The following is a 27,928-nucleotide window of genomic DNA, read 5'->3' as shown; positions in this document are numbered from 1 at the left end:
TTCTAGAGGGCCGCAGATTCGGCATACAGGACTGGGTCCTGGTGACCACGGATGCCAGCCTTCGAGGCTGGGGAGCAGTCACACAGGGAAGAAACTTCCAAGGACTATGGTCAAGTCAGGAGACTTCCCTACACATAAATATTCTGGAACTGAGGGCCATTTACAATGCCCTAAGTCAGGCAAGACCCCTGCTTCAAAACCAGCCGGTACTGATCCAGTCAGACAACATCACGGCAGTCGCCCATGTGAACCGACAGGGCGGCACAAGAAGCAGGATGGCAATGGCAGAAGCCACAAGGATTCTCCGATGGGCGGAAAATCACGTACTAGCACTGTCAGCAGTGTTCATTCCGGGAGTGGACAACTGGGAAGCAGACTTCCTCAGCAGACACGACCTACACCCGGGAGAGTGGGGACTTCATCCAGAAGTCTTCCTACTGTTGGTAAACCGTTGGGAAAGGCCACAGGTGGACATGATGGCGTCCCGCCTCAACAAAAAGCTAAAGAGATATTGCGCCAGGTCAAGGGACCCTCAGGCGATAGCTGTGGACGCTCTAGTGACACCGTGGGTGTACCAGTCGGTTTATGTGTTCCCTCCTCTGCCTCTCATACCAAAGGTACTGAGAATAATAAGAAGGCGAGGAGTAAGAACGATACTCGTGGTTCCGGATTGGCCAAGAAGGGCTTGGTACCCGGAACTTCAAGAAATGATATCAGAGGACCCATGGCCTCTACCGCTCAGACAGGATCTGCTGCAGCAGGGGCCCTGTCTGTTCCAAGACTTACCGCGGCTGCGTTTGACGGCATGGCGGTTGAATTCCGGATCCTAAAGGAAAAGGGCATTCCGGAGGAAGTCATTCCTACGCTGATAAAAGCCAGGAAAGAAGTAACCGCGAACCATTATCACCGTATTTGGTGAAAATATGTTGCGTGGTGTGAGGCCAGGAAGGCCCCAACAGAGGAATTTCAGCTGGGTCGCTTTCTACACTTCCTACAGTCGGGAGTGACTGAGCCTAAAATTGGGTTCCATTAAGGTCCAGATTTCGGCCCTGACGATTTTCTTCCAGAAAGAACTGGCTTCACTGCCTGAAGTTCAGACTTTTGTAAAGGGAGTGCTTCATATTCAGCCCCCTTTTGTGCCTCCCGTGGCACCTTGGGATCTCAATGTGGTGTTGAGTTTCCTAAAATCACATTGGTTTGAACCACTTAAAACTGTGGATCTGAAATATCTCACGTGGAAAGTGGTCATGTTATTGGCCTTGGCTTCGGCCAGGCGTGTGTCAGAATTGGCGGCTTTATCTTGTAAAAGCCCTTATCTGATTTTTCATATGGATAGGGCAGAATTGAGGACTCGTCCCCAGTTTCTCCCTAAGGTGGTATCTGCTTTTCACTTGAACCAACCTATTGTGGTGCCTGCGGCTACTAGGGACTTGGAGGATTCCAAGTTACTGGATGTAGTCAGGGCCTTGAAACTTTGTTTCCAGGACGGCTGGAGTCAGGAAGACTGACTCGCTTTTTGTCCTGTATGCACCCAACAAGATAGGTGCTCCTGCTTCTAAGCAGACTATTGCTCGCTGGATTTGTAGCACAATTCAGCTGGCGCATTCTGCGGCTGGATTGCCGCATCCTAAATCAGTGAAAGCCCATTCCACGAGGAAAGTGGGCTCATCTTGGGCGGCTGCCCGAGGGGTCTCGGCTTTACAACTTTGCCGAGCTGCAACTTGGTCAGGGGCAAACACGTTTGCTAAATTCTACAAATTTGATACCCTGGCTGAGGAGGACCTTGAGTTCTCTCATTCGGTGCTGCAGAGTCGTCCGCACTCTCCCGCCCGTTTGGGAGCTTTGGTATAATCCCCATGGTCCTTACGGAGTCCCCAGCATCCACTAGGACGTTAGAGAAAATAAGATTTTACTCACCGGTAAATCTATTTCTCGTAGTCCGTAGTGGATGCTGGGCGCCCATCCCAAGTGCGGATTGTCTGCAATACTTGTATATAGTTATTGCCTAACTAAAGGGTTATTGTTGAGCCATCTGTTGAGAGGCTCAGTTATATTTCATACTGTTAACTGGGTATAGTATCACGAGTTATACGGTGTGATTGGTGTGGCTGGTATGAGTCTTACCCGGGATTCAAAATCCTTCCTTATTGTGTCAGCTCTTCCGGGCACAGTATCCTAACTGAGGTTTGGAGGAGGGGCATAGAGGGAGGAGCCAGTGCACACCAGATAGTACCAAATCTTTCTTATAGAGTGCCCAGTCTCCTGCGGAGCCCGTCTATTCCCCATGGTCCTTACGGAGTCCCCAGCATCCACTACGGACTACGAGAAATAGATTTACCGGTGAGTAAAATCTTATTTTACACATTGGAGCTGATTGGCTGGTACGTTTATCACCTTGCACTTAACACTGGTTTATCACTTCCTTATGCCTTCTCCAGGTTAATACATCTGCCCCATAATCCTTCTCCAACCCTGTCCCTCAGCATAGGAAACTTGTATGTCTGGTTATGACTGGGTCTCACAGATGTACTGTCAGCATTGCTGCCTCTGGAACTACCTTCTCAACCTGTTCTTTAATGGGCCTGATTAGTTCCCGTTTAAGGGGATAATTTGTTAAATAAAATCCTAAATTATTCATCCTGAATGGAATATAGGTATTGGACTGTCATCTTAGTATTCAACTAGTGTTCACTCTAGGAGTGAAAAGGGGCAGGGCGCCGGACGCAAATTATGGGGCGTTGCCACGCCTACGTCATTTTAGGGGGTGGTGCGGCCTACAGACGCTTCTATAGAGAGCGTCTGTGGCCGGCGACGTCACTGTTGGGGGCGTGCCCAGCAATTCCGTTGGTGCTGGGCTTCCACCAGCCCTCTCCCAATGCGTGAATGGATGCCGCGCGCATGCGCACGGCATCTATACACGCCAGGAGGGCAGTAAGCGGGCGGCTGTTCTAGCAGGGCGCCGCAAAAGGGGCAGGGCGGGTTTTGCCTGCTAAAAAACGTGCATGGTGCGGCACCCTGCTAAAACAGCCTAGAGTGAACACTAATTCAACATTATGGGAGGAATTCAGTTGCTGGCAAAAAGTGTGTATTCCCGTTGCCGCAACATTTAAATGGCAGCCCGTATTGCACCCTTTGCCTAGCTAGTTGGCACTGCAATTCACACAAAAGTGTTCGCTGCTCCGTAAAGTGCGGCTGGTGTCGTGCAAATTCTGCCGGGCGAGATTATCGCCGACAATTGACTTCCCTTATACATCTTGTATGGAGCCTACAACTGTTAGCAAATATCTTGAGAAACAACAAATTGACAGTTCTACACTGCAGTGGGAGACTTACCAAGGCAGGTACGCTCCTCATGTGCGCGGCGTTGGTGATTGCGGAATAACGTCCTTGAGTATATAAATTTAGATGGGAGTTTCACACACAAATAGGACATGAGCAATCCTGATGTACAAACCCAAACCAGCCCACATTTGTGATTGTGTGGAACTCCCTTCTCCCATGCTGTAAATGTATTGTACACTTGTTGGCAAGGGGTAAGGGTGCCATTGTGGTTAGCACGGAGAGGCAGTTGGGCTCCGTCAGTGCTGCAAATGATCAACCCTGCGCCTTACTATTGTGACATTATCATAGCAATGGTGAACATGCAGAAAGATACAGGCACCAATCCTTTGACTGTCTTTCTCCAGATTCCATGCCGACGCCGTCGTAATCTATCATTGTAAATATATAGGTAGTGTTGCAGAGCCAATTGTCAAATACTATGCCCTTCCCTCTCACACCTGACCAACATTGCCATCCATCCACTGCTTATAGTAAACTTAGACTTCACATGACTACTACAGAATACCTAATGCATGAATTATACAATAGAAATGGAATACTATCTACTGGCGCTGTCAAATGATTTACAATGTCCGGTGACCATCATTCTTTCACCTTTAACATTCCTGTCATATGAGCGCACCCTGCAATTGAGGTAAAAGTACCCAAACACGAAACGGATATAAAAACAAATCGTTCAGTACTTTTAATTTAAAAAATAAACACTTTAACATCAAACTAAAACACTATATGAAATGTATAATCCCCAGTGAGGTTCTATGAGTTGCATGCTTAGGCAGGTGGTAAGAGGAAAGGCTTACTGGCTGCCCCGTAAGAACTGGCACAAGTCAGTTCTCGTGAGCGTGAAGTGCTATAGCACAGGTAATGTCCCAGGATATCGCCTGGCTTAGCTGCGGACCCCATCAGTCTCACCACCGCAACTGCATTCTATGTACCTCACCTCCACGCCACACGGTAAACCCTCAGTTTTAGGGTCTTTATCAAGGCCAAATCGTGAGTGCGTGGATCTGTTTGTCATCCATTTCCCTAGCTTTCACTGTCACCTAGTGCTTGGTACTTTTGGTATCTTTTTGTATTATCTAGCTTATACAGTGCTCATCATTATTTCCGTAACAACCAGGGCAAAAAAAATCTTTTTGAGTTGGCTGTATAATTTACATTTTAACCAAAAATAATTAAATATTGAGCAAAAGTTGGAGAGGAGTAAGAAAGATAATATATTATCCGTGTCGGAATTCCAACCACTTTTAATTTATATAATATATAGGGATGTATAATGTAAGTACTCATCATGTCACACAGCTTACCTGATCCCTTGAGCGTTTGAGACTTGTAACTGTACTAGGCAGTGACAATCAGATTACTGCTCTACGTGCCCCATAATTGCTTAGGTCAGACTGCAATCAGTGAGACCCCTATGCAAGGCTGGGGTCACCAATGCCATGGGCTCATTAGTACCGTACAGGTATAAAGCAAATCATGTTTGAAGAGCCAGCCCAGTCGGACATTGTCACCTGGCATTTGGTGGTCTGTCTGTCAATGTTAGTACTGCACTGATTAGTCTATGTAGTCTATGGAATGTGATCGGTTTAAGATGCAGTATATAGTACAAACACAAATCGTTCTTACTATAATAATGAATTTACGAAGACTGAGAGTCGGGCAATTTTTACCAGATGGGTTGCTGAAGCCTTTGTTTGTAATTGGCATAACTTTACATTGTCACCCCACTCCTCATCCCAGCCTTTTGAATAGTCATTTTGTTTTAAATTGACACAGAGATTGAGTTGTAATTATTAGTATTTCTCTGACGTCCTAGTGGATGCTGGGTACTCCGTAAGGACCATGGAGAATAGACGGGCTCCGCAGGAGACTGGGCACTCTAAAAGAAAGATTAGGTACTATCTGGTGTGCACTGGCTCCTCCCTCTATGCCCCTCCTCCAGACCTCAGTTAGAATCTGTGCCCGGCCAGAGCTGGATGCACTCTAGGGGCTCTCCTGAGCTTCCTAGAAAGAAAGTATTTGTTAGGTTTTTTATTTTCAGTGAGATCTGCTGGCAACAGACTCACTGCTACGTGGGACTGAGGGGAGAGAAGCGAACCTACCTGCTTGCAGCTAGCTTGGGCTTCTTAGGCTACTGGACACCATTAGCTCCAGAGGGATCGAACACAGGCCCAGTCCTCGGTCGTCCGGTCCCGGAGCCGCGCCGCCGCCCCCCCCCTTGCAGAGCCAGAAGAACCGAAGAGAAGTTGAAAATCGGTGGCTGAAGACTCCGGTCTTCATTAAGGTAGCGCACAGCACTGCAGCTGTGCGCCATTGCTCCCTCTGCACACCACACACTCCGGTCACTGATGGGTGCAGGGCGCTGGGGGGGGGGGGCGCCCTGGGCAGCAATTAGAGTACCTTACATGGCTAAATAGCACATAATACAGCTAATATACTGTATATGTGCATAATCCCCCGCCATAAAGCATATAAAAAAAGCGGGAGAAGTCCGCCGAGAAAGGGGCGGGGCTATCTTCCTCAGCACACAGGCGCCATTTTCTCTTCACAGCTCCGCTGGAAGGCAGCTCCCCCAGGCTCTCCCCTGCAGTTTCCAGGCTTCAAGGGTAAAAAAGAGAGGGGGGTCACTAAATTTAGGCGAAAACTGTGTATAATAAGCTGCTATAGGGAAAAATCACTCACTTTAGTGTAAATCCCTGGTTATATAGCGCTGTGGTGTGTGCTGGCATACTCTCTCTCTGTCTCCCCAAAGGACTTTGTGGGGTCCTGTCCTCAGTCAGAGCATTCCCTGTGTGTGTGTGTGTGTGCGGTGTGTCGGTACGGCTGTGTCGACATGTTTGAGGACGCTTACGTGGAGGCGGAGCAGGAGCCGATAAGTGTGATGTCGCCCCCTGCGGGGCCGACACCAGAGTGTATGGATATGTGGAAGGTATTAACCGACAGTGTCAACTCCTTGCATAAAAGGTTCGATGACGTAACAGCTTTGGGACAGCCGGCATCTCAGCCCGCGCCTGCCCAAGCGTCTCAGAGGCCATCAGGGGCTCAAAAACGCCCGCTACCTCAGATGGCAGACACAGATGTTGACACGGAGTCTGACTCCAGTGTCGACGAGGATGAGACAAATGTACAATCCACAAGGGCCATCCGATGTATGATTACGGCAATGAAAAATGTGTTGCACATTTCTGACATTAACCCGGTTACCACAAAAAAGGGTATTATGTTTGGGGAGAAAAAGCAGCCAGTGACTTTTCCCCCATCTGATGAGTTAAATGAATTGTGTGAAGAAGCGTGGTGTTCCCCAGATAAGAAGCTAGTGATTTCTAAGCGGTTACTAATGGCGTACCCTTTCCCGCCAACGGATAGGTTACGCTGGGAGACATCCCCTAGGGTGGACAAGTCGCTCACACGCTTATCAAAAAAGGTGGTACTGCCGTCTCAGGATACGGCCGCCTTAAAGGAGCCTGCAGATAGAAAGCAGGAGGCTATCCTGAAGTCTGTGTATACACACTCAGGTACTATACTGAGACCTGCTATTGCTTCAGCATGGATGTGTAGTGCTGCAGCAGCATGGTCTGATTCCCTGTCAGATAACATTGATTCCCTTGACAGGGATACTATTTTGCTAACTGTAGAGCATATTAAAGACGTAGTCTTATATATGAGACATGCACAGAGGGACATTTGCCGGCTGGCATCTAGAATTAATGCAATGTCCATTTCTGCCAGGAGAGTATTATGGACTCGGCAGTGGACAGGTGATGCTGATTCTAAAAGGCACATGGAAGTTTTGCCTTATTAGGGTGAGGAATTGTTTGGGGACGGTCTCTCGGACCTCGTGTCCACAGCAACAGCTGGGAAATCGACTTTTTTACCTCAGGTTCCCTCACAGCCTAAGAAAGCACCGTATTATCAAGTACAGTCCTTTCGGTCTCAGAAAGGCAAGCGGGTCAGAGGCGCATCCTTTCTGCCCAGAGGCAGGCGTAGAGGGAAAAAGCTGCACCAGACAGCCAGTTCCCAGGAACAAATATCCTCCCCTGCTTCCACTAAGTCCACCGCATGACGCTGGGGCTCCACAGGTGGAGCCAGGTGCGGTGGGGGCCGTCTCCGGAACTTCAGCGACCAGTGGGTTCGCTCACAGGTGGATCTCTGGGTTCTACAGGGATACAAGCTGGAGTTCGAGACGTTTCCCCCTCGCCGTTACCTCAAATCAGCCTTGCCTGCTACTCCCAAGGAAAGGGAGGTAGTACTGGCGGCAATTCCCAAGCTGTACCTACAGCAGGTGATAATCAAAGTTCCTCTCCTTCAACAGGGACGAGGTTACTATTCCACAATGTTTGTGATACCGAAACCAGACGGTTCGGTGAGACCCATTCTAAACTTAAAATCCTTGAACATTTATATAAGGAAGTTCAAGTTCAAAATAGAATCGCTCAGGGCGGTTATTGCAAGCCTGGAAGAGGGGGATTTTATGGTGTCACTGGACATCATGGATGCTTACCTACATGTCCCCATTTACCCACCTCACCAGGAGTACCTCAAGGTTGTGGTACAGAACTGCCATTACCAATTCCAGACGTTGCCGTTGGGTCTGTCCACGGCACCGAGGGTGTGTACCAAGGTAATGGCCGAAATGATGATACTACTTAGAAAGAAGGGAGTTATAATTATCCCGTACTTGGACGATCTCCTTATAAAGGCGAGGTCCAAGGAGCAGTTGTTGATCGGTGTAGCACTATCTCAGGAAGTGCTACAACAGCACGGCTGGATTCTGAATATCCCAAAGTCGCAGCTGGTTCCTACGACGCGTCTGCTGATATTGGGCATGTTCTGGACACAGAACAGAAGAAGGTGTTTCTCCCGGAGGAGAAGGCCAAGGAGTTGTCATCTCTGGTCAGAGACCTCCTGAAACCAAAACAGGTGTCGGTGCATCATTGCACGCGAGTCCTGGGAAAGATGGTAGCTTCTTACGAAGCAATTCCCTTCGGCAGGTTCCATGCAAGGAACTTTCAGTGGGACCTGTTAGTCAAGTGAGGATCGCATCTTCAGATGCATCGGCTGATCACCCTGTCTCCGAGGGCCAGGGTGTCTCTGCTGTGGTGGCTGCAGAGTGCTCATCTTCTCGAGGGCCGCAGATTCAGCATTCAGGACTGGGTCCTGGTGACCACGGATGCAAGCCTCCGAGGTTGGGGAGCAGTCACTCAGGGAAGAAACTTCCAAGGACAATGGTCGAGTCAGGAGACTTCCCTACACATAAATATTCTGGACCTAAGGGCCATTTACAGTGCCCTAAGTCAAGCAGAACCCCTGCTTCAAAACCAGCCGGTGCTGATTCAGTAAGACAACATCACGGCAGTCGCCCATGTAAACCGACAAGGCGGCACAAGAAGCAGGATGGCGTTGGCAGAAGCCACAAGGATTCTCCGATGGGCGGAGAATCACGTGCTAACACTGTCAGCAGTGTTCATTCCGGGTGTGGAAAACTAGGAAGCAGACTTCCTCAGCAGGCACGACCTCCACCCGGGAGAGTGGGGACTTCATCCAGAAGTCTTCACGCAGATTGTAGACCGTTGGGAACGGCCACAGGTGGACATGATGGCGTCCCGCCTCAACAAAAAGCTATAAAAGTATTGCGCCAGGTCAAGAGACCCTCAGGCGATAGCTGTGGACGCACTAGTGACACCGTGGGTGTACCAGTCGGTTTATGTGTTCCCTCTTCCTCTCATACCCAAGGTACGGAGGACAGTAAGTAAGAAAGGAGTAAGAACTATACTCGTAGTTCCGGTTTGGCCAAGAAGAACTTGGTACCCAGAACTACAAGAAATGATCTCGGAGGACCCATGGCCTCTGTCTCTCAGACAGGACCTGTTACTGCAGGGGCCCTGTCTGTTTGAAGACTTACCGCGGCTGCATTTGAAGGCTTGGCGGTTGAACGCCGGATCCTAACGGAAAAGGGCGTTCCAGATGAAGTGATTCCTACGCTGTTAAAGGCTAGGAAAGACGCTGCCTGAAGTTCAGACGTTGTTAAGGGAGTGCTGCATATTCAGCCCCTTTTTTGTGCCTCCAGTGGCACCTTGGGATCTCAACGTAGTGTTGGATTTCCTAAAATCACATTGTTTTGAGCCACTTCAGACCGTGGAGTTGAAGTATCTCACGTGGAAAGTGGTCATGCTTTTGGCCATGGCTTCGGCTAGGCGTGTGTCAGAATTGGCGGCTTTGTCATGTAAAAGCCCTTCTCTGATCTTCCATACGGACAGGGCAGAATTGAGGACTCGTACCCAATTTCTCCCTAAGGTGGTATCAGCGTTTCATTTGAACCAACCTATTTTGGTGCCTGCGGCTACTCGGGACTTGGAGGATTCCAAGTTGCTGGACGTAGTCCGGGCCCTGAAAATCTATGTTTCCAGGACGTCTAGAGTCAGAAAAACTGACTCGCTGTTTATCATGCATGCACCCAACAAGCTGGGAGCTCCTGCTTCTAAAAGCAGACTATTGCTCGCTGGATCTGTAGCACGATTCAACTTGCACATTCTGCGGCTGTACTGCCGCATCTTAAATCAGTCAAAGCCCATTCCACGAGGAAGGTGGGCTCTTCTTGGGCGGCTGCCCGAGGGGTCTCGGCTTTACAACTTGGCCGAGCTGCTACCTGGTCGGGGTCAAACACGTTTGCAAAATTCTACAAGTTTGATACCCTGGCTGAGGAGGACCTTGAGTTTGCTCATTCGGTGCTGCAGAGTCATCCGCACTCTCCCGCCCGTTTGGGAGCTTTGGTATAATCCCCATGGTCCAGACGGAGTACCCAGCATCCACTAGGACGTCAGAGAAAATAAGAATTTACTCACCGGTAATTCTATTTCTCGTAGTCCGTAGTGGATGCTGGGAGCCCGTCCCAAGTGCGGACTTCTGCAATACTTGTATATAGTTATTGCTTAACTATAGGGTTATTGTTCTGAGCCATCTGTTGAATGAGGCTCAGCTATTGTTCATACTGTTAACTGGGTATAGTTATCACAAGTTGTACGGTGTGATTGGTGTGGCTGGTATGAGTCTTACCCGGGATTCCAAATCCTTTCCTAGTAATGTCAGCTCTTCCGGGCACATTTTCCCTAACTGAGGTTTGGAGGAGTGGCATAGAGGGAGGAGCCAGTGCACACCAGATAGTACCTAATCTTTCTTTTAGAGTGCCCAGTCTCCTGCGGAGCCCGTCTATTCCCCATGGTCCTTACGGAGTACCCAGCATTCACTACGGACTACGAGAAATAGAATTACCGGTGAGTAAATTCTTATTTTTTTTTGATGTGTAGCTGATTTAAATAAAGTATCTCATGTTTAATTCTCTTCCAATTCTGGCTTTCAGGCTCCATGTTCTCCCGTATTGAAGAAGACCATTTGTGGCGAGCAAATCAGCTTGGAACACACTCACCCATGACCCTCTTATTCACATTATTCTACTTCAATACAAAGTATTTTAATTTGAAGACCGTAGATCAGCACTTAAGGCTTTCATTTGGCACCGTCCTGAAGCACTGGAAAAGGAACCCTATAACACAGGAAAACAAAGCTTGTCTCCAATACCAAGTATCCTCATTGTGTGGGAGTGACAGTGAAGGTGCGCTTATATCACTGCGTTCATGTATTTGTAGCATTACTGAGCGTATGATGATCTGTAGTACAGCCTGCTAACTGTTATTTGTTTCTCCTAGATAAAATTACATCTGGGAAAAGGAAACATGAGGACGATGAGCCAGTATTTGAACAGATTGAAAACACAGCTGACCCATCACGTTGCCCTGTAAAAATCTTTGAGTACTATCTAGCTAAAAGGTAATGTTACGTATACTAATCTGTCCATGTATTTCATCAGCATTATGTGTATTGTGGGTTGTGATGTTCCTTGCACACTGTCTTTCCCCTCTGTCACACTCGCCTGTCTGAGTCTCCAGATGTGTTTTGGATAGCAGATTTTTCCGTATTTTAGAGTACTTCCATACCATAATGATTTATCTTGGGCATGGGACCCAAATAAGAATGGGATGCGCCACTTGGGATGCCAGCGGTCAGGTGACCGATGCCAGAATCCCGACAGCCGACATCCCGCGGGTAAGTATCGGGGCCACTGTAAAGGTACGTACACACTGGGCGATAAAACAGACGATATCGCTCATTTCTCTGACGTCCTAGTGGATGCTGAAAACTCCGAAAGGACCATGGGGAATAGCGGCTCCGCAGGAGACTGGGCACAACTAAAGAAAGCTTTTAGGTCACCTGGTGTGCACTGGCTCCTCCCACTATGACCCTCCTCCAAGCCTCAGTTAGATTTTGTGCCCGGCCGAGGTTGGATGCACACTAGGGGCTCTCCTGAGCTTCTAAAAAGAAAGTATATAATTAGGTTTTTTATTTTACAGTGAGACCTGCTGGCAACAGGCTCACTGCAGCGAGGGACTAAGGGGAGAAGAAGCGAACCTACCTGCTTGCAGCTAGCTTGGGCTTCTTAGGCTACTGGACACCATTAGCTCCAGAGGGATCGACCGCATGGAACTGGCCTTGGTGTTCGGTCCCGGAGCCGCGCCGCCGTCCCCCTTACAGAGCCAGAAGCAAGAAGAGGTCCGGAAAATCGGCGGCAGAAGACATCAGTCTTCACCAAGGTAGCGCACAGCATTGCAGCTGTGCGCCATTGCTCCTCATACACACTTCACACTCCGGTCACTGAGGGTGCAGGGCGCTAGGGGGGGGCGCCCTGAGCAGCAATAAAAAACACCTTGGCTGGCAAAAATACCACAATATATAGCCCCAGAGGCTATATATGTGATAATTACCCCTGCCAGAATCCATAAAAAAGCGGGAGAATAGTCCGCGAAAAAGGGGCGGAGCTATCTCCTTCAGCACACTGGCGCCATTTCTCCCTCACAGCTCCGCTGGAAGGAAGCTCCCTGGCTCTCCCCTGCAGTCTACACTACACTAAATTTAGGCGCAGTATATATAACAGCAGCTATAGGGGACATAATTCAGTTAGTCCCTGCATTATATAGCGCTCTGGTGTGTGCTGGCATACTCTCACTCTGTCTCCCCAAAGGGCTTTTGTGGGTCCTGTCCTCTGTTAGAGCGTTCCCTGTGTGTGTGCGGTGTGTCGGTACGGCTGTGTCGACATGTTTGATGAGGATAATGAGGTGGAGGCGGAGCAGATGCCTATAGAAGGGATGTCACCCCCTGCGGGGCAGACACCTGAGTGGATGGACTTATGGAAGGAATTGCGTGCACGTGTCGACTCCTTACACAAAAAATTTGACGACATGCCAAATGCGGGACAGCCGGCTTCTCAGCTCGTGCCTGTCCAGGCCTCTCAAAGGCCATCGGGGGCTCTAAAACGCCCGCTACCTCAGATGGCAGACGCGGATGTCGACACGGATACTGACACCAGTGTCGACGACGATGAGTCTAGTCTAATGTCCACTAAGGCCATTCGTTGCATGATTGAAGCAATGAAAGAGGTGTTACAAATTTCTGATATAAACCCAGGTACCACTAAAAAGGGTATTATGTTTGGGGAGAAAAAACTACCCGTAGTTTTTCCCCCATCAGAAGAATTAAATGGTGTGTGAAGAAGCGTGGGCTTTCCCTGATAAAAGATTGGTAATCTCTAAGAAGTTACTAATGGCGTTCCCTTTCCCGCCAGAGGATAGGTCACGTTGGGAGACACCCCCTAGGGTGGATAAAGCGCTGACATGTTTGTCTAAAAAGGTGGCACTACCGTCTCCGGATACGGCTGCCCTCAAGGAACCTGCTGATAGAAAGCAGGAGGCGATCCTGAAGTCTGTATATACACACTCAGGCATTATACTTAGACCAGCTATTGCGTCAGCATGGATGTGCAGTGCTGCCGCTGCGTGGTCAGATTCCCTGTCAGAAAATATTGACACCCTAGACAGGGACACTATTCTGCTAACCATAGAGCATATAAAAGACTCAGTCTTATACATGAGAGATGCACAGAGGGAGATCTGCCGGCTGGCATCTAAAATAAGTGCATTGTCCATTTCTGCTAGGAGAGGCTTATGGACTCGCCAGTGGACAGGGGATGCAGATTCAAAAAGGCACATGGAAGTTTTGCCTTATAAGGGTGAGGAGTTATTTGGGGATGGTCTCTCGGACCTAGTTTCCACAGCAACTGCTGGGAAGTCAGCATTTTTACCCCATGTTCCCTCACAGCCTAAAAAGGCGCCGTTTTATCAGGTACAGTCCTTTCGGACTCAGAAAAACAGGCGTGGAAAAGGCGGGTCCTTTCTGTCCTGAGGCAGAGGTAGGGGAAAAAGGCTGCAACAAACAGCAGGTTCCCAGGAGCAAAAGTCCTCCCCCGCTTCTTCCAAGTCCGCCGCATGACAGTGGGGCTCCACAGGCGGAGCCAGGTACGATCAGTGGGCTCGCTCACAGGTGGATCCCTGGATCCTGCAAATAGTATCTCAAGGGTACAAACTGGAATTCGAGGCGTCTCCACCCCACCGGTTCCTAAAATCTGCCTTGCCGATTACTCCTTCAGACAGGGAGGCTGTGCTAGCGGCAATTCACAAGCTGTATTCCCAGCAGGTGATAATCAAGGTGCCCCAACTTCAACAAGGACGGGGTTACTATTCCACACTGTTTGTGGTACCGAAACCGGACGGTTCGGTGAGACCCATTTTAAATTTGAAATCCTTGAACACATACATAAAAAAAATTCAAGTTCAAGATGGAATCGCTCAGGGCGGTTATTGCAAGCCTGGACGAGGGGGATTACATGGTATCCCTGGACATCAAGGATGCTTACCTGCATGTCCCCATTTACTATCCTCACCAGGAGTACCTCAGATTTGTGGTACAGGATTGCCATTACCAATTCCAGACGCTGCCGTTTGGACTCTCCACGGCACCGAGGGTGTTTACCAAGGTAATGGCGGAAATGATGATACTCCTTCGAAGAAAGGGAGTTTTAATTATCCCGTACTTGGACGATCTCCTAATAAAGGCGAGGTCCAAGGAGCAGTTGTTGGTGGGAGTAGCACTATCTCAGGAGGTGCTACACCAGCATGGTTGGATTCTGAATATTCCAAAATCACAGCTGGTTCCGACGACACGTCTACTGTTCCTGGGTATGATTCTGGATACAGTCCAGAAAAAAGTGTTTCTCCCGGAGGAGAAAGCCAAGGAGCTGTCATCTCTAGTCAGAGACCTCCTGAAACCAAAACAGGTATCGGTGCATCACTGCACGCGGGTCCTGGGAAAGATGGTAGCTTCTTACGAAGCAATTCCTTTCGGCAGGTTCCATGCCAGAATTTTTCGGTGGGACCTGTTGGACCAATGGTCCGGATCGCATCTTCAGATGCATCGCCTAATAACCCTGTCTCCAAGAACCAGGGTGTCTCTGCTGTGGTGGCTGCAGAGTGCTCATCTTCTAGAGGGCCGCAGATTCGGCATACAGGACTGGGTCCTGGTGACCACGGATGCCAGCCTTCAAGGCTGGGGGGCAGTCACACAGGGAAGGAACTTCCAAGGACTATGGTCGAGTCAGGAGACTTCCCTACACATAAATATTCTGGAACTAAGGGCCATTTACAATGCCCTAAGTCAGGCAAAATCCCTGCTTCTACACCAGCCGGTACTGATCCAGTCAGACAACATCACGGCAGTTGCCCATGTAAATCGACAGGGCGGCACAAGAAGCAGAATGGCAATGGCAAAAGCCACAAGGATTCTCCGATGGGCGGAAAATCACGTACTAGCACTGTCAGAAGTGTTCATTCCGGGAGTGGACAACTGGGAAGCAGACTTTCTCAGCAGACACGACCTCCACCCGGGAGAGTGGGGACTTCATCCAGAAGTCTTCACGCTGATTGTAAATCGATGGGAACGGCCACAGGTGGACATGATGGCGTCCCGCCTAAACAAATAACTAGAGAGATATTGCGCCAGGTCAAGGGGCCCTCAGGCGATAGCTGTGGACGCTCTAGTGACACCGTGGGTGTACCAGTCAGTTTGTGTTCCCTCCTCTGCCTCTCATACCAAGGGTACTGAGAATAATAAGAAAACGAGGAGTAAGAACAATACTCGTGGTTCCGGATTGGCCAAGACGAGCGTGGTACCCGGAACTTCAAGAGATGATCTCAGAGGACCCATGGCCTCTGCCGCTCAGACAGGACCTGCTGCAGCAGGGGCCCTGTCTGTTCCAAGACTTACCGCGGCTGCGTTTGACGGCATGGCGGTTGAACGCTGGATCCTGAAGGAAAAGGGCATTCCGGAGGAAGTCATTCCTACGCTGATTAAAGCCAGGAAAGATGTAACTGCAAAGCATTATCACCGCATATGGCGGAAATATGTTGCTTGGTGTGAGGCCAAAAAGGCCCCAACAGAGGAATTTCAACTAGGTCGATTTCTGCATTTCCTACAAGCAGGAGTGACTATGGGCCTGAAATTATGCTCCATTAAGGTACAGATCTCGGCTCTGTCGATTTTCTTCCAGAAAGAACTAGCTTCACTACCTGAAGTTCAGACGTTTGTGAAAGGAGTGCTGCATATTCAGCCCCCGTTTGTGCCTCCAGTGGCACCTTGGGATCTCAACGTGGTGTTGAGTTTCTTAAAATCACATTGGTTTGAGCCACTTAAAACCGTGGATCTAAAATATCTCACGTGGAAAGTGGTCATGTTATTGGCCTTGGCTTCAGCCAGGCGTGTGTCAGAATTGGCAGCTTTGTCATGTACAAGCCCTTATCTGATTTTCCATATGGATAGGGCGGAATTGAGGACTCGTCCCCAGTTTCTCCCTAAGGTGGTATCAGCTTTTCACTTGAACCAACCTATTGTGGTGCCTGCGGCTACTAGGGACTTGGAGGATTCCAAGTTACTGGACGTAGTCAGGGCCTTGAAAATTTATGTTTCCAGGACGGCTAGAGTCAGGAAAACTGACTCGCTATTTATCCTGTATGCACCCAACAAACTGGGTGCTCCTGCTTCTAAGCAGACTATTGCTCGCTGGATTTGTAGCACAATTCAGCTGGCGCATTCTGCGGCTGGACTGCCGCATCCTAAATCAGTAAAAGCCCATTCCACAAGGAAGGTGGGCTCATCTTGGGCGGCTGCCCGAGGGGTCTCGGCTTTACAACTTTGCCGAGCTGCTACTTGGTCAGGGGCAAACACGTTTGCAAAATTCTACAAATTTGATACCCTGGCTGAGGAGGACCTTGAGTTCTCTCATTCGGTGCTGCAGAGTCATCTGCACTCTCCCGCCCGTTTGGGAGCTTTGGTATAATCCCCATGGTCCTTTCGGAGTTCCCAGCATCCACTAGGACGTCAGAGAAAATAAGATTTTACTCACCGGTAAATCTATTTCTCGTAGTCCGTAGTGGATGCTGGGCGCCCATCCCAAGTGCGGATTGTCTGCAATACTTGTACATAGTTATTGTTAACTAAAGGGTTATTGTTGAGCCATCTGTTGAGAGGCTCCGTTGTTTTCATACTGTTAAACTGGGTATAGTATCACGAGTTATACGGTGTGATTGGTGTGGCTGGTAGGAGTCTTACCCGGGATTCAAAATCCTTCCTTATTATGTCAGCTCGTCCGGGCACAGTGTCCTAACTGAGGCTTGGAGGAGGGTCATAGTGGGAGGAGCCAGTGCACACCAGGTGACCTAAAAGCTTTCTTTAGTTGTGCCCAGTCTCCTGCGGAGCCGCTATTCCCCATGGTCCTTTCGGAGTTCCCAGCATCCACTACGGACTACGAGAAATAGATTTACCGGTGAGTAAAATCTTATTTTTCCCCTTTCTGCACGATATCATTTGTAATATCGTCCAGTGGGTATACTAAGGACGATGAACGGTGCGCAGTCCTGCGCATCATTATTTACCCTCGCTGTCGACTGCATGCAGCTCAGTTTGGCCTATCGTCCAAAAATGCATGCACGGGCTGGCCGTGGCGTGACGTCACTGATCGATATTGGGGGGGTTAGGCACTATAGGGGGGTGGTTAGCTGTAGCCACCACCACAGGCAGTTTAGAGGAGGGGTAAAATTATGACCCCATCCCATCGGTAATCTCATGGTGGGATGCTGGGGTCGGTCATGTGACCGCCGGCATCCTGTATCACACCCATCTAAACATAGGATGTATTTGTTTCATATACACCTTAAACACACAGCGTGAAGGTCATTTTATAAAGTATTTTTAATAATTTTGTGCATGAAACAAAGTTTGTGTACATTAAGCAATCTGAAATCAAAGGTTTCAGTATCTCAGTCAGGCTCAGAAAAAAAATCTGTGTTTTGGAATATTCTATATTTTGGAAATTTTCGATGTGTGTGACTCAACCTGTATACAAAGTTATTTTTCTCTATTATATTACAATAATGTTTTTCCCATTTTTTATTTTTTTTTACTAATTTTTTTTTGCAGCCCCCAGAATCTGAATCAGAGAATGGATGTGTTTTATTTAAAGCCTGAAAGCTCCGCTACTCCAGATTCCCTTGTGTGGTTCACATCCTCTCCTCTGGATCGAAACACTTTGGAAAACATGCTTATACGGGTTTTACTAGTAAAGGATATTTATAACAAAAACAGTTATGAACTGGATGAAGACACAGACTAACTCTTGCAAATGACTAAGCAGTGACAAGAATGGAAACAGCATTAGATAGACAAGCTGCTAGAATGATTTACTGAGAACTAAGAGTAAAAACATTTCATGTTTACTCCCCATGTATTTTATGAGTTTTGTAGCAGTGTGCCCAGTCTGGGTATTACAATGTATATATCGGTGAGACATTTGCCATTTTTTGTTTCTCCTCGTAGTGAATTTTAGGATACATAAAACTCAACACACAACTCCTTTTTTCTTTTCTTTTTTTTTTGTGCTTTTTTTTTTTTTTATTATTTATTTGGATTAGGGATGTTTGTAACTTTTTACATGACAAGATCTGAATGAGAATGTGCCATGTGTATTTGCTTTTCTCTCCATATTGCACATTTCTGCTGTTGCAAAGCTTTCTGTAACAAGGTTTTACCCAGGTTCTTAAATTGGTTAATTGTACATGAGTTACATTACGAAGACCTAGTTTATGCCTTCTCTGGAATTTTAAATTTCAAATGTAAACAAATATGGAATTGTTTTTATTTTACTTTGGGGGGAACCCCTATTGGCTTATATAGGAAGAAAAGACAACTGTCTGTACCAAAAAATTTAAGACAATTTTGAAAATACTGTCAATATTTATGTACTGTAATGTGAACCTATTTTTGTGATTTTTTTTTTCTTCTTTCACTTACTGTAGGCCTGTTTACTTTTTTCTTTTTCTTTTTCCCAACCCTTCCTTACTTTCTCATGCTGATTAAACATTGCCATGTATTTTCTTTAATTGTGATTCTTATATTACCACCCAAAAAAATAAAACTTCTACATTTGTCTGCATAAGCTAAAATGTAATAACACTGACATTTTCTGGGGAACAATTTTTTTGGGGGGTTCATTTTGTTTTTATTTCTCTTAACAGAATACTTTTTTTTGAATGTGTTCTAATTAAAGTGTCATGTTTTCAAATATCTTTCTCTTCCCGTCATGGCTGGTTTTAAATTTCAAAATATTACCAGACTTTTCTTTCAGGTGTAAGTGGGGCTGATTAATTTATGGCGCAAAGTCTTAGTTGTACGAACGCCAGAGTGTCACAGGCAGGCTGCATCACCTCATGCTGTGTTTCAGGGCCTTTTAAGAAAGGTGCTAATGTCTGGTTGAAATACTTAAGCTAGATGAAACCCTGGCTTGTTTGGGGATTTTTCTTGCATTTCTCTCATCCATTTGGTGAGAAATGATACAGTTCCTACAAACAGCAGCTTTGTGAGGGATTGGACGCTGTAATGTATAATCTGTTCTCATTCTGTATATGATTACTCAAAGGGGAGGAATGGTTGTTCAATATTTTTCTCCCAAAAAAGGTGTTTTGAGTGTTTTTTTTTTTTTTTAAACATTCCCTTTCATAGATTGTAGTTATCACATTAAAAGTCAAAGCTCTTTGGATTTTGAATGGGGACATCTGGGGTGTTTGTATACTGTAGGGTAACGCAACTAGTGGCAGCTCTGTATACCATGGATTGCTGAACGCGTAGCACTTCTGGTCTTTTTTCAACGGTCTCTGACAAATAGAACTTTCCTGGTCTGAATGGTTTCTTAAGAAACTTTACTGATAGTAATGTAATATTACCCAATATACTAACTGCATTTTTTTTTAATCATCTTGCAATATGTTGTGACCTGTTAGTGCTTTCTCTTCAATCGTTTTTAACCTTGATAATTACGACTATGCAAAAGCAATAAAGTTATGCTTAAATGTAAACATTTGAAGCTATAGTTTGTTGTTGGTTAAAACAAATCATCCTTTTCAAAGCACACATTTCTGTACACAGCCTGTGAGTTACGGAGTGTGATGACTGTATAGAAGCAATCCTAAGTATCCGTTGGAGAGTTGATTTTCTTAATCTGTTTATTTTTTAAATCTTTCACTACTCGGGGGTGGGGGGCATTTATCATAGCATGGGGAATAAAAAGGCATTAACTAATCTGCTTCTGTCATTTCCCAAACACAGCCTGTAGTGCTTTATGTCTCTCCACTTTATCTCTCTTCAAGCTTTGGTCACTACCTCCCTTAGGGGGGTGTCCGATTAGCACCGACCGCCGGGATCAGTATGAGATCTCGGCGGTCGGGAGACAGAAGCTGGGAACGCGGTTTCGGCAGATGAAAATGGCCGTGTATCACAATTAATAATCGCTGTATCCAATTAGAGGCTGTTTGCATTGGATGAAATTGGACCCCGATCGTGCGAAAACACATGGGATTGGAAATAAATCCATCAGACCACTTATTGCAGACTATGCTTCAGGTGCCTGAGGCACCAAAAGCATAATCCCCAATGAGAGCCGGCAATGCTAATAGGATAGCCCCCCGCGATACGATACAATTACCTGCAGTCATTGACCGTGGGTAATTGGATACCCCCCTTAGTGGTATACTGTATTAATATAGACCAGTGCAAAGGTAGAGATCCTACAGTGGTGTGCAAATTAATTGGGACAAAGCTTGTGGGGGGAATTCAATTAGCCACGGTAATTTAGAGCGTGCTAATTGACTTCCTGGGGCTATTCAATTAGCCACGGTAATTTAGAGCGTGCTAATTGACTTCCTGGGGCTATTCAATTAGCCACGGTAATTTAGAGCGTGCTAATTGACTTCCTGGGGCTATTCAATTAGCCACGAAGCATGGCCTATGCTACCACTTATCAGTTTTTTGGAACCTCATCAGGCTTCCAGAAGAAAATCCCAGGTAATGGCCCCATTGTCACAATTGCAGCTGCTAAAACAGGCCACATGTCTGTGAACTTATCAATGTTTCTGTGTGTCTTGAGAAAAAACAATCCTGCATCCAAAGGAAGTATCCTGGGATACAAAGGTATTAAATGAGTAGAATTTTAGAAACGTGTGAATGGAAGACCACGTAGCAGCCTTACATAAGTGCCATGGCGTGCTGCCCATGAGGGACCTACAGATCTAGTAGAATGGGCAGAAATTGATGTTGGTGGGACAGGCAAATCAGCTTGATTGCATGCTTGTGCAATAACCATTCTAATCCATCTGACCAGTGTCTGTTAGCTGGCCAGCCATTCTTGTGAAATTCATAAACTAACTATAAATAGAGAGTCTGATCTTCTGATAGAACAGGTTCGGTCTATGTAGATACGTAGGGCACGTACTACATCCAAAGACCGTTCTTTTGCTTAAAGATCTGGTGAGACAAATGCCAGGACTATCATTTCCTGATTAAGGTGAGAGACCACTTTAAGAAGGAACCCAGGCCTAGTCTGTAGAACAGCCCTGTCATGATGAAAAATCAGGTAAGGTGGATGACAGGAGAGAGCTGCTAAGTCTGACACCCTTCTGGCAGAAGCAATAGCCAGAAAAAATATTGTCTTAGCAGTCAACCATTTGAGGTCCACTGAGTCTAAGGGATCAAAATGTGCCCTTGAAGTGCCTCCAATACTACAGAGGGATCCCATGGAGGTACCGGTGGTACATATGGAGGTTGTACACATATGACCCCTTGAAAGAAAAGTACAAATAGCCGGTAGTGTATCAATTTCTGTAGCGGAGTACACTGGTATTCCATAGGGAATACATTAGGGTGTAGAGTTGGATCTTGATCTGAGGCACCAACAGGCTAAAGCTTTGACTGTTCCCAGGATGCATTGCATGGCCTCCTCTTTAACCCCGCTTCCTGGGAGCTCCGTTTGTAAGTTGGTGCCTAAAAAGAGCTTTTTTATTTTATTATTGAAGACTTCAAGGGCCGCAGCACTTTCTATGTCATCCACATTCATTACTCGCTCCCACTCACGATTACAGGACTTTCATCGGGCTGCATCCACTCTGTGGAATGCCCTACCACGCACAATAAGACTCTCTATTCTTCAAACCTTCAAGTGTTTCCTGAAAACTCACCTCTTTAGGCAAGCATATCAAATTCCAGAACCGCCCACATAACTTTCATAAACCTTCCTATCATACTGCATCCACTCTGTACAGTCCACACACATCCTCACATGTCTTCTCATTCTTCACTTTCCCTTCCTCTCGAACCCGGTTCATCATTGCTGTATGACCATATCATACAGCCCACCAAGACCCTTTGCAATCTGGCGGACAGCTATGCAGTAGATAGGCATGTATACACAAGGAAAGGTGCTATTTCTTTTTCATCCACTAGGGGTCACTGGAGTACTCTTGGGATATGGACGGCTTAGCAGAAACAAAGGCACTGAATATTTAAATTTAGAACTCTCCACCCCTCCATATCCCAGAGTACCTCAGTGTACGACCTCAGTGTTTTTTCTGTGCTAACAGCACTAACAATGGCTTGTGGGAAGTTCCCACACTTTGTGGAAGATTTTATTAATTTTTCATTTTTACTTTTAACTTTTTACAATAGCACATCCCTTCCCAGTTTCTGAAAAAACATGGGTCCGGGATAGTGCCGCTGCACGGGCAGCGCATGGCGTGTCGGTCCTCACAAAGAGCGCCCTCACAGCCACAGGCAGCCCACTGCTCCTGCAACAGCTGGACGGAGCTTACACATAGAAGCCCCGTCGCAGCCATGACCTGGAGAGCTGGACGGAGCTTACACATAGAAGCTCCATCGCAGCCATGACCGGAAGATACAGAGCGCAGCCTCTCTACAACAAGGTAGGCTGGGGAAACGGGGCGGTCAGCGCAGGCTGCCGCCCCGCTGTGTGGGTCAGTATTGTAATGCCGCTCCCGCCGCTCATACATCCGCCCGCCACACGCTCCGTCCGGCCGCCCCAGCCGCTCCTTCCGGCCGCCCCAGCCGCTCCTTCCGGCCGCCCCAGCCGCTCCGTCCGGCCGCCCATCACCGTCCACCCGCAGACGCTCCGTCAGTTGCCAGCGCTGAGAGGGTGACAACGTGCCGCTCAGGCGACCTCCGCTGCTCGGCAAGAAGGCCTCCCTGCAAGTCTTCCCGGGCTCCCCGCTGAGACACAGCGTTACAGGGAGTACGGGGGGAAGGGGGGGAATCTGGCGGATTACAGCGGCAAGGGTATGTAAAGGACATATATAAACAGCAGGCACAGTTTATGTATATAAACTATATATATTAATATTGGATGGGTATGGTGGCCTGCCTGTGATTATGACCTGTGATTTACACTGTATAATAGGCTATTGAGCCTATATTACTGATATAGGCTATTGAGCCTATATTAATGACGGGGTTTATCACTGTATAATAGGCTATTGAGCCTATATTAATGACGGTGATTTTCACTGTATAATAGGCTATTGAGCCTATATTAACACTGGAGGCATGTATTGTAACATGCCCTGTGATTTTCACTGTATAATAGGCTATTGAGCCTATATTAACACCTGTGATATTGAGTCTATATGTGAGTTTCACTGTATAATAGGCTATTGAGCCTATATTAATGTCTGTGATTATCACTGTATAATAGGCTATTGAGCCTATATATATTCACACTACAGCATGTGTTGTACTCTGCCTGTGATTATCACTGTATAATAGGCTATATTAACACTGAAGCAATTGTAACTTGTTCTGTGATTATCAGGGTCAGCATGGCATGGGGGCCATTTTAAACATGCTTCCTGTTTCCAGTTTGTAATTCCGGAACATTCCTGCCCTACATCTCTGCGCCACCGGAGGCGCAGGGGTGTTAGTGGGAATTTTGGTTCAGGTTTCACATAGGCTGGCCATGTGAACTGCATTTCAGCCATAAATAAATAGATATACATTACACACCTTAAGATAATAATTTTACTAAGTCGTGCAAGTGTCTGTCCGTTGCCTATGGTGTTGTCTGTCTGCATAAGGAGTAAGGCTCCAGCGCAGACTAAAAATACTTTTAAACATTGTCTTGACATAAATCTACCACATGTTCACTATGTTTTGTAGGTTTTCAGGATCCCAGATCCTATGTTAAGCATTGGCAATTCAAATTGACGCTGCTCGACAGGAGCGGTAAGATCAGAGTCTCAAAAGTTACTCCGCCAATTTTTACGGAGGGTGTTAATTTAACTGATCTTATAATTTACACATTTCTTCTATGTTGCAGACCTGACAATTCTATGTCAAACCTCACCGCTAAATACGAGTGAGGAGGGCACATTAGACAGTCAGATAGGGAGGTTTTGACAACCATACATTGCTAATGACCAGTGAGTCAGTCTCTGTAATTTACAGAGAATAAGGAGCCTCTAACATTTCATCCGTCGTATTTGCTAAACGACGGATCTTTAAGGGGTTTTCTTACTTAGGATATCTTACTAATAAGACTATTTACCCGGTTCCACACAGTGACTTCTACATTGGAGAATTCTCCATTGGGGAATTCGTCGGTGCCAAACCTTATAAAGACCCAAGATACATTTCGGTCACTAGAGCGCTCAGTGTATGGAAACAATGACTATCATTTTATATTTATCATCATGAGAAGCTGCTGAGTATCTCTGTACAGCGTCTGCTGCCGCCTGTTACCTTGCTTCTCGTTTCTCATCGTCGCTAGTTCAGCATTACAAGACCAGAAGTTGTTTGGTCCTAAATTTGACAAAATTGCCTCCTCCGATATTAGAAATACTCGGGTCCGGCGGTTAAAGCCTTTAGACTTCAGTCTTTTCAAGACTGTGGTACAAAAAGCAGTCACGCCTTGTAACGCCAGGGCGCTAAAGTCACAACAAGCCAGTGGCTTGACGGGCTCTCAGCCTATCTCGCATTTCCAATTGTGGAAACGCGCCTTTACACGTTACATTGGTCGGGTTTCCAGCCATCCACTCAAAATAAGGCATTTTGCCAGGTTGCCATTCAGTCTCTGCGGGTTTCAGCAGGTCTTATTTCCTTAAAAGACAAGACTGCCTCGGTCGCTTGATCTCCAGAATGCGTATTTACCCATTCCGGTTTGGTCACCTCATCACAGGTTGTTGCGGTTTGCAATACGCCACTACCATTAACCGTTTCAGGTTCTACCGGTTGCCCTCTTGTCAATGCCTCCGGTATTCACCAAAGTGATGTTTGTGATAATACCTCATCTCAGATCCCTGGCAGTGACAATCGTTCCATTCTAAGACGATCTACTCATAAGAGCTCTGTTTCAACAAATGCTCCTCCTACTTGCGCTGCTAACATACACCACGGTTGCAGTGTCAAGTTCAACGATTTCAATTCCGTCTCAACGATTTCAATTCCTAGGTATGATTACACATACGGTAACTCAAAGATTTACCTACTACACCAGAAAGTACAAATTATACGCCATCTGGTACAAATTAGTGCTCAAAAACACTATCGGTACATTGGTGTATTCGTATATTAGAAACAATGATGGCCTTTCGAGGCGCTTCAGGTCGGAGGTTTTCACTCGCGGTTCCCACAGGGGGGCGAGGGTGTCTCTACTCTGGGCGAGAGTCTCAAAGGTTGGGGAGTTGTAGTTTCAAACAGGGTTTCTAAACGGATCACGACTGATTGCTGTCTATAATGTCCTGGAACTCCGTGCAATTTACTATGCACTACATGCTTCGAACTCACTGTCCAAGTGCAGTCACACAACGCGACGGCAGTCGCAGGCCCAACAAACAGGGAGGAACGAGAAGCCGCATGGCAATGCAGGAAGTAGCTCGATGCCTCAATTGCCCAGGATACCACAAGGTGATATTGTTGACTGGGTTCATTCCGGGAGTGGACATCTGTTAGACAGATGATCTCAGCCGTTGGGGTTTTTCATCCAGGAGACTGGGCATTAAATCCAGAGGTGTTTCACATGTTGGTCCACAGGTGGGGTTACCCTCAGGTGGACAGGATGGCATCTCGCCACAATTACAAACGCTCAGTATGTGTACAGAACGACAGATCACAAGGGCAGTGGCGATGGAGGCTCTCACATTCGCGTGGTCGTACAGCCTCGTGTATCTGGGTCCACCGTTTTCCGCTGCTCTCTCCGTTGCTAAAACGGATCATAAGACAGTTCGTCACAGTCATACTAGTGATATCTCATGGGTTTCGGAGAGCTTGCTTCTCGCATCTCCAAGGAATACTCGCACACGATCCTTGGCCGCTCATACTACGTCCAACCTGTTACAACAGGGACTGTTCTTTTACCCCTATTTACCGCGGCTGCGGTTGACGGGGTGGTTGTTGAGACCGTCCTCTTAAGGAAAGAAAGAGGGCATTACAGTATTACCAACCATGTTACGAGCTAGGAAGCCGGTTACGGCAGCTCATTATTACAGAATTTGGCGTGCCTATATAGGTTGGTGTGAAGCTCGGAAGTTTCCGACATCATCTTTTAAGTTACCCGTATTCTGTTATTTTACAGACGGTGTGGGATGGAGAACTGCGTTTATCTACACTGAGGGTGCAGGTATCTGTGTTGTCAATTTATTTTCAACGACGATTGGCTCTATTGCCGTCGGTACACACCTTTCTACGGGGTGTCTTCAGAGTGCAGCCTCCATTTATACCACCTACAGCGCCATGCGACTTGAAGCTGGGTTCAGATTTCTTACAGTTTTCATGTTTTGAACCCTTACAACAAGTGGGAATTAAGTTTCTCACTTGGAAAACGTTTTTTCTTCTAGCCTTAGCTTCGGCAAGGCGTTTTTCAAATTTGGGGGCCTTGTATTGCAAGCCACCGTATTTGGGTTTCCTGATGACAGAGTGAAACTTCGGACGAATTCATATTTCTTACCAAAGCTAGTGTCATTTTTCACATCAATAAACCAATAGTGGTTCCTGTGTTGACAGCACAGTCTAGAATTCTGAATGTGGTACGCGCATTACGCGTTTATATGTCCCGAACGTCTACAGTTCGTAATACGGATACGTTGTTTGTTCTCTATGATGCTGCCAAGTGGGGTTAGCCAGCTTCTCAGCAGACATTATCCAATTGGATAAAACGGACTACACGTCAGGCTTACATTAAGGCTAAGTTACAGTCGCCTACGTCAGTAATAGCTCATTACACAGGTTCTGTGGGAACGTCATGACCAGCTGGTCGTGGAGCTTCTATGACGCGGCTACATGGTCTTCAGTGCACACGTTTGTGCGCGTTTACAAGTTTGAAACGTTTGCGGCATCAGCATCTAGCTTTGGCCGCCTACTGTTACAGGTGTCAAACAGCTCTCCCGCCCACGAGGGAAGCTTTGGTATGTCCCAAGAGTACTCCAGTGACCCCTAGTGGATGAAAAAGAAAATAGGATTTTGGTACTTACCAGGTAAATCCTTTTCTTTGAATCCATAGGGGGCACTGGACGCCCACCCAGAGCAGTTTTACCTGGGTTGTGTTAAGCTCACAGGAGCTTAGGGTAACACATTTTACCTGGTTTGTATTAAGCTCAAAGGAGCTTATGGTAACACATTTTCACCGATTGGTTCAAATTATAAAGTTCTATCGGTTATGGTGTCAACTGTTTAGTTGTAGTAGTTAGTAACGTTATGTGTCAACTTTGTTGTTGTCCGTTATGTTATAGGAATTCTCCATTGTCAACCTCTCTATAGTTCCTGTTCGCTCAGTAAAAAACACTGAGGTCGTACACTGAGGTACTCTGGGATATGGAGGGGTGGAGAGTTCTAAATTTAAATATTCAGTGCCTTTGTTTCTGCTAAGCCGTCCATATCCCAAGAGTACTCCAGTGCCCCCTATGGATTCAAAGAAAAGGATTTACCTGGTAAGTACCAAAATCCTATTTTCCCTATAGATTGTAAGCTTGCGAGCAGGGCCTTCCTACCACTATGACTGTTTGTTTGTTATTTCCCAGTTTTGTTATATCTTTGTTATTTCCAATTGTAAAGCGCAACGGAATTTGTTGTGCTATATAAGAAACGTAATAAATAAATGACATGCTGTGCAGCGGTTCCATCACTTCCCTAGCTGCGCTGTATACTCCCGTGGCCCGGTTCCCGGGTAATTGCAGCGGAAGCGCACCAGTCCACAGGCACACCGCCGCTGACGCTTTCCAGGATTGCGTGGCTGTACATCAGGGAGGAGGTAAGGGTCCCC

At 46.9% G+C, this 27,928-nt stretch overlaps 1 protein-coding gene across 5 annotated transcripts in view; it reads left to right on the top strand.

The window, feature by feature from the left end:
• ZMYM2 (zinc finger MYM-type containing 2) overlaps positions 1–18,719 on the top strand; it is a 234,337-nt gene extending 215,618 nt beyond the window's left edge. For all 5 annotated transcript variants that reach the window (XM_063951650.1, XM_063951649.1, XM_063951651.1 and 2 more), the window contains exons 21-23: positions 10,703–10,954; positions 11,049–11,169; positions 17,761–18,719. In XM_063951650.1, coding sequence (XP_063807720.1) covers positions 10,703–10,954; positions 11,049–11,169; positions 17,761–17,953 — 566 coding nt within the window. In that variant the 3' untranslated portion in view covers positions 17,954–18,719. The remainder of the gene's footprint in view (positions 1–10,702; positions 10,955–11,048; positions 11,170–17,760) is intronic.
• Positions 18,720–27,928: the final 9,209 nt, after the last annotated feature.

Source organism: Pseudophryne corroboree, chromosome 2 (assembly GCF_028390025.1).
Source record: "Pseudophryne corroboree isolate aPseCor3 chromosome 2, aPseCor3.hap2, whole genome shotgun sequence".
NCBI classification, from domain to species: domain Eukaryota; kingdom Metazoa; phylum Chordata; class Amphibia; order Anura; family Myobatrachidae; genus Pseudophryne; species Pseudophryne corroboree.
This window is presented reverse-complemented; position numbering and strand designations above follow the sequence as displayed.